The sequence below is a fragment of the Seriola lalandi genome, unplaced genomic scaffold (assembly GCF_002814215.2).
Source record: "Seriola lalandi dorsalis isolate HSWRI2012SDOR001 ecotype SW California unplaced genomic scaffold, Sedor1 jcf7180002054606, whole genome shotgun sequence".
NCBI classification, from domain to species: Eukaryota; Metazoa; Chordata; class Actinopteri; order Carangiformes; family Carangidae; genus Seriola; species Seriola lalandi.
In genome coordinates this window covers 727,758-735,466 of record NW_019525159.1, presented here as the reverse complement: position 1 = coordinate 735,466, position 7,709 = coordinate 727,758, and the positions used below count along the sequence as shown (strand labels likewise).

Genomic DNA, 7,709 nt, shown 5'->3' with positions numbered 1-7,709 from the left:
ATGAAGACAAAACTTAACAGCTAATGTTACTGGCACTGTTTAATAAAGCTTCATGCTGCCCTTTGTAATGTCCAAAGGTTAGCACCTAATGTCACTTTCACTCACAGTGTGTGTGTGTGTGTGTGTGTGTGTGTGTGTAGTGTGTAGACCAGGGGTGTCCAAACTTTTTGCAAAGAGGGCCAGATTTGGTAAGGTGAAAATGTGTGGGGGTCGACCATTCAGCCTGGCATTCTTTGAACCATTAACATTAAATACAAATGAACTATTTCATGAAATTTTTATTGCAAAGGGCACACTTCATTTTCTTTTTTTTTGTCATTTTCAAGTTTTTGCCAAAATCTCTCTGCCTTTCATATTTGAAGACCACATAAAATAAAGAAAAAGCCTGTCTGGAAAAAAAACTTTTGGGAAGATGAAACATATCTAGGTTCATTTGAAACATTACATATTATTCACTATTAAATGCTCACTGTAAACTTCTAAATTTAAAACAGTGGTCCGTGCATATTCAAAACTGTGGTTTTGATCATCACAAAAAATAAATTCACTGAGATTTTAGAATTTATTCACCTCAGAGGACTAAACACATATCTTGCCTGCACTAATGTGAAGGGTGATACTGAGATCTCCACTGCAGTATGTAGGCCTAGTCCAGGTCCGGCTCAAAAACAGTGGTTTTGATGCGCAAGACGTCACGCAGGTGAGAGTCACTTAGTCTCGTCCTCACGCGGCTCTTGTTAATGTTCATAACCGAGATTGTCTTCTCGCACAAGTATGTCGAGACAAACAAGCTCAGCATTTTCTTAGCAAATGTTTGAATCTCTTGGAACCTGCTTTCATCCAGCTGGAGATAGAAGTTGACAAGAGGGAGCTGTTGGTGCCGACTGATTCGTAATTCAGCAGAAAAATACTCTTGATTTCCACTTTCCTGGAAGCGGCGGCCCTCGCTGTCAACTTTTCATTTTTTTAGTTACAGGCGCCATGTCAGAAATGGGCTGAAAGGATCACACAAGGGTCACGGCGGCGAGAGTGCGGCCACAGGTTTACTGCCATCTTCTGGTGAAATGTAAAATAGCTTTTTTTGTACGTGTGTATTTTATACTGTGGTCAACAGTGCTGGCGGGCCGCATATTATTGATTTTATGACAGAGGCTGCGGGCCGGTGAAAATTTGAACACGGGCCGTAATTGGCCCCCGGGCCGGACTTTGGACATGCCTGGTGTAGACGATACAAGCAAAGGCTAATAGATAGGTACACTCATGTGGGTCTGTTTCTATTTATGTGCGTGTTTCTTACACTATTCCAACTGAGGCCAGGTTGTCCTTGTGCCTTGAGGGGGCCTTACCATTGGCACACATTCATACTGGAGACAAACACAGAACAGGTATGAAGACAAGCTGCGTCATTAGCTGTGTCATCTGTCCACCAGGTGTCAGAGTTTCCCCTCTCTTTTAAGTTATAGTAACTGCTTGAATGAGCTGCAATGGCACATTAGGAGTAGAAACCCAGAGTCTATGACACATGTAAATAAGCATAATACAGCAGTGTGTGAATGTTTCTGCAGAGTTTTACTTTTATCAACAATTTTTCATGTCATATTATTATATGTTATATTTGCTGTGGTTCCACTTCTTCCAGTGTAAAGTAATTTGTACAGTATATTATTTGCACTGAGCTTCTACATAGATTAATACAATCACACAATACTGTTTTTTTAAGGTAGTGTTTTTTTATTCATGGTTGTAAAAGAGGCAGAACCATGAGAAAAGAGAGGTGGAAGTATTAAGTCTGTAAATGGTATAATGATGAGACACATTTAAATTGGAAGTATTTCAGACAGAGAATACAAATCAGCAAAGCTGTGGGATTAAAAAAAAAAAAAAAAAAAAAAAAAAAAAAAAAAAAAAAAAAAAAAAAAAAAAAGATATAAATGTATAGTTGACTCAAATAAAATCCATGAATACAAGGACTTTAGTATTATTATCAGCACACTAAAGCTAAAATAAAATACAGATCAAATAAAAAGGGGTAGTTACAGTCATTTAAAGGACAGTACACGCTCTAAGCACTCTACACATGCAGTCCTTCAGGAGTTAGACATTCTCAGCTTATATGTAGCTCTGTAGGTAAACCACCTGCAGTGAACAAAGGCCAAGGTTTTTTAAGCATCTCAGGTTAGGTGAAGCTTCCTGTCAGTGTTGCCTTTTGGTTCACCATGAGTTGGACAGATTGATGATGAACCCCTCACTAAAACAGGATGAATAAACCCAAATTAGGAAGCAATGCATGGAGATGGCCTTGGTATTAATGCCCTGCAACCTCAAGCACAGCTCATTTGCAATGATTACACATCAATGACAAAACAAAAATGCAATAGCTTCTCCAGTGTACATTGTGTCTTTACTGCAACTGGAAACACACAGGTATTCAGCGACAAAGTCTGTTTGCTCAGAGTGGAGTTTTTACACAGGAAAGTCCAAGTTGAAGGTTCTGAAAAATGACTGATCATGCAGCTTCGCAGCAGTGACTTTACCACTCTCATGTTCCATAACAACTGTATCTACTTCTATGACAGACTGTGACTACCTACAACCTACAGTGTGTGGTATGAGTTCCCAGACAGTGGTTTATAAAAGAGGAGGTTCACAGTGCTCTCTCACAGCAAGTCGTCATGGCTCAATCTACTTTGTGACAAAAAGCGCAACAAGTTAAAAAAAAAAAAAAATTAAAGACATTATCAAGAATAAAAGAAATATGATGATGAAATATGAAATCTCACACAATACATAGCATATCTGCCTGTCCCGTCCTTCACAGCAACAGAGAGAAATCAAGGGGTAAATGCAAAATAAAGCCAAGAATCAATAATCCCAATAAATGAAAAATGTAAACTGAGATTTTGTTTTTTTTACACATTCCTTCATACTAAAGACTTACAGCCAGTAGTAAATACATTATCAACCTCTGCGAATAATCAGCAGGCACAAGCCTTGCTGACACTTCCAAGGATGACTCACACTTTGCTGTGAGTCATGCTCAACATCACTATGATCAAACTTTCTGCAGGTTTGCAGCACTGCAGATGGGTGTTTTTAATGAATCTGGTTTGTGAAAGATTAAATCAAATTTAAGTCAACAAAAGTCAACAAACCGTGGATGTGATTAAGCTTGGATGCAGACGATTTAATCATAATGTTGGATTATGGATACATTAATATGGACTCTGTTTGACGGCATTTTCCATAGGTAAACAATCCACTGAAAATATCCCAACTGTAGTTCTCCTGGCCTGCTAACATGTAATTACATGGGTGCACAGCTTCAGAGGTAAAATTAGAAATATGTAATTTGTAGTTCTTACTGTCAGAATTTACCACCAGTTAAATGAGAGGGCACAAGCTTCTCTTTCTGCGTTCACTGGATTTTAAAAGACACTTTGACAATTTGATACAATCCCAATACATTCTAGTGGTTATAACAGTTTAGTAATACTCTTTTTAAAAAAAAAAATGAGGGTGGTAAAACCCTAAAACCTCACATCAAGCGTGTGGGCCTGCAGTAATAGACATGCACAAAAGGCCAGATGGAGTGGACAAGACTGAATGCATCACTCACTCACAACTAAAAGCCTCTAATAATTAAAAATTCTGATGCAATCATTTTTACACTGTATACAAAATTGGCACACACTAACGAGGAAAAATAGGTTAATAAGCCAGCGACAAATGATACCAAAAGAACAAAAAAGCGTAACTGTGTATAACTGTGGCTTGCTCGAAGGGTGCAATGATAGCAGACAAATAGCAAAACTTAAAAGAGGCGGAGGGCAGCCTTGAGGACCGATCCAACATTCTCCAATCTAGGACTCTGTCTTTTTTTTGTTTTTCTTTAGAAAGGAAGGAGTGCGGAACTTCTTTTTCTTTTTAGAGGGTGATTTGCTGGGAGACTCATCACCCTCCTGGTCGCCAGCTTCAGCGGGTTCCTCCCCCTCGACGGCGTCTGCGATGGCAGGGGCAGAGGCGGAGTCTTCGGCAGGAAGTGCTGGGGCATCGGAGGGGTCATCGGGTGTTAAATCTGGAAGGGTCTGTCTCAGGGTGGCTGCATCGCTCTCATCCTTATAGGTTTGTTCAGGCAAGGATTCTGGTGGGGCAGGGGTGGGGGGAGAAGGTGAGAGTTATTGATCTAGGAGGACAAATTGATGGATTTGCGCTGCAGAGCTCACACATCAGTGAAGCTACTACAAATTAACCACTTGATAAGCTGTAAAATCCACATGATTTTCTACTTAAAAAGCCTCCACTTGTCCAGAGAACTTGGCTTCTTTAGTTTACACCATCTATTAGACTGAGGTATTCAAATCAGTTATAGGCGTCAGATCTCGACTTTGAGATGTACAAAAATATAATTATGTGCTATTCAGTTTAAAAGAGCCTTAAAGCACAAAAGTTTCCACAAGCAATGTTCCTACAAAAAGCCAAAAGTAACACCTCACACCTAAACATGCACTTTTCCTCAGATGAAAAGGCGGACTAAGATGCAATATTTCTATTAAATCACAGACATGAACTGCAAGTTTCTCTTTAGAACTCATTGTCTTTCCTGTTTACCTCAGACACTCGTGTTAAGCAACAAAAAAAATAAGGCTTTGCTCTTATTATTAATCAGGATCTTTCTTTCTCTCTGAATCGTTTTATTCTCCCTATTCTCACAGGCCAAAGCTGGTGCACAGCGTTTTTCGTTTTACCTTCATTTAAACAGGGAAATCTTAATGAGTGCAGTTCCCTTGCTCATTTGCACCCTGTGTACAAACAAACAAAAGTGAAAGTCTACAACACAAATATATATATATATATATATATATAGCAATGCTTTCAGAGATTTTAATGACATTGACAATGACAGTTCAAAACTGCTCAGCTCTCGAGAAGCAATAACTTGAAGTTAGTTTGGACTGGTTATCTTTTAAAAAATGTTTTAACCAAAAACACTAAAGCAAAAGTTTAAGCTTAATTGGCTCATCATCAATCTTGCTTTAGTAAATTTGAGTACAATCAGACAGCAGAAATCAGTTTCATGGTATTTTTTTGTTTGTTTTTTTTAGTACCAGCATTGATTTAGTTTGGCTTTTCTAGTAACAGTCTACTGATAGTTATTGAGGTAACCGTCTCATCTATCCTCAGTGGCCCACACAGCATTCAAACCACTGCTCCGGGCTCACACTGTGCAGTCAGCCATAAAATCAACTACAGCTCTGTTCGTCATTAATGTTGCTCACATGCAACAGAGACTAGCACGAAAAAAAACCCTTTGTCAAGACCTGAGAAAACACTACATGTGAGTCTTCAGTTCACATCTCTCGTGTCTGTCAGAACAGAGATGAGGCCAAACAACAGACAGATTAAATGGAGACTAAACACCACACAGCCACAGCTCTGGGCCTCGACCGTCTTTGAAGCGAAACCAACAGCGAGTCTCAGCAAAGCCAATCAGAAGCGACACTCATATAAAGCACTGATGTACCTGGTAAAGGACTCGTCTGGAAGACAAACAACATTCAACACATTTTCAAAACATTACCTGATTTTTCCATGAGACAAAAATATACAAGGTCATATAACATTGATAGAATGTGCATATGTGCAAGAGAGGTTGGTTAGTTTAGTAGTGAATCATTGGCAGGAAGAAGAGAGAAGTTATCTAACATAAAAGGTTTGGTAGGTTGTGAGGTTTACTTCAGGAACATCCTCCACTTTTCTTTAGACCAGGTCACTATTATTTAGGTCAGATAAAACTGCTTCCATCTTGCCATGGTCATTTCTTTTTTCTTCTTCTTCTTGTTTTGCAGTGAATTGCTGAAAATTGAGGAGATGAAAGATGGAGGTGCTCTGAAATAACCCCCATCAACACAGAGACAGATTCAGAAGAGTTCAGAGAACCGAGGTAAGACCGACTGAACGGTCACAAAACCCCGGCAGACGGGTTAGTTCAAACCACAGAACAGCTCTGCTACTGAAGCCATGCAGAAGAAGGAAAAAAGGGTAAATGATCAAACACAGGCGTGGAGGGTGATGGGGTAATTGGGAGGGTGGTGAGGAGGTGGAACAGTACATACTTACTATGGCAACAGGTACTCTTTTGTATTTCCATCTCCTGATTGTAATCGCAGCCACAAAGAAGAAAAAGCACAAGTAGAAACAAATGTCTATGCAGATCAAATCACAGGCACCGTGTTAAAATTAAAAAAAAGGAAACAAAAATGTCGAAGAGAGAAAAAAAAAATACCAGAAGAAAAAATTTTTTGAAAAAGAATGGTTGGGAACCATTCTTAGTAGATCCCAAAAGATGGAGAATGGAAGTGAAGGGGTAAAGGAGATACTGTACATAGAGAGACATGTTATATCACATCATTTCAGGTATTAGATTACACCTGCGATCAAAGCTACCCATCCCCTCCCCTCCCTCATGCTGATTATAACTTCACTGTTTACAGTCTGTAACTCATAAGAAAACTTGCACATGTACTAAAGCCAATTATTGTTTAAATAAACATAACCAAGATTATAAAATTTATCTTTAGGGCCAGTCCTGGTATCATCATGGATGATACTGCTGACATAGGTGTAATCCAATAGTAATAAAGACCAAGAGGGAGAAAATAAAATCAAAAGAACAAAAATAGACTGAACAGTCTGCACTGGGGTCTATCAAAGTGGCTAAATGGATATTTTTCAAATATCTTTTTGATTTGTCAAACTATTTCCTGACATTAAGCCTTTGGACTGTGGTTTTGTTAAGATTATCTGCCCCTGGAATTATCCATCCATCTCTTATAGGATAAACCTGATTAAACACTAAAAACCTCTTGGCCTCTTATTACAGAAAACACAGCACAGCATCCGTAGTAGTATTATTAAAGACCACAACAACAACAGACCCCAAGACAGACAGGCAGATGTATAGGCAGGAGCCTCAGCATTCCCTGTGCAGACCCTAGAAAGACTCAAACCACCCAGCCAGAGGACTGGAGAAACCCATGCTGAACCAGACGGGACTAAGCCAAGCCAGGTTAAGTCGAGCGCGTCAGGCCAACCTACCATCCTCTGCTCTGACTGGGGTGCTGGGTGGCGTGGAGGTGGGTTTCTGGTCTTCGGACTCCTCCTCTAGCTCTACTAGTTGCTCCGAGTCTGAAAGAAAATCGGCATGAATGAATGACATGAAACAATAACATCTCTAAAGACTATGAAATCAACAAGAAAACTGATCTATATAATCTGAAATATTTTTTTTGCTGGTTTAAATAAATGATTCTGAATATTATTCTTCATTTTGTGTTACGGAAACTTTTTGGAATTTTGCAACACAAAGAAAAGGGAGGACAGCACACAGATCCAAACCAGGGAGGAAGCTTTAATCAGAACACTGCAAACCCGTTCAAACAGATCCCAGTATAATTGACCTTAAATGTCCCAAAGAGCCAAATAAACCACAACTACCATTAGTTTTAATGGAAACCAGTCAGAGGCACAAGAGGAAGAGTGGAAACCATCAAAGATAATTTCAGGACAAGTTAGCAGGAAGAGAAGGAGGACACCATTATTCATGTCCACACATGGGATGCTCTGATTGGATGACCGAGCTCAGAGACAGCTTCCTCAAAGGTTAGCACAACACTCCACTGCAAAAGCTTTTTTTTTTTTTTTTTTTTTTT

At 39.3% G+C, this 7,709-nt stretch overlaps 1 protein-coding gene across 7 annotated transcripts in view; it reads right to left on the bottom strand.

Annotated features, from left to right (window-relative positions):
• Positions 1-1,708: 1,708 nt before the first annotated feature.
• The window catches only part of add1 (adducin 1 (alpha)), a 27,088-nt gene continuing 21,087 nt past the window's right edge, over positions 1,709-7,709 (bottom strand). For 5 of the 7 annotated variants that reach the window (XM_087177441.1, XM_087177444.1, XM_087177439.1 and 2 more), the window contains 2 exons: positions 7,096-7,185; positions 1,709-4,141 (listed from right to left, as the gene is read on the bottom strand). In XM_087177441.1, the coding sequence (XP_087033567.1) occupies positions 3,861-4,141; positions 7,096-7,185 (371 nt within the window). In that variant the 3' untranslated portion in view covers positions 1,709-3,860. Of the gene's footprint in view, positions 4,142-4,745; positions 4,800-6,117; positions 6,152-7,095; positions 7,186-7,709 lie in introns of all 7 variants that reach the window. The other 2 variants (XR_015438018.1, XM_087177442.1) reach the window with 2 other exon arrangements.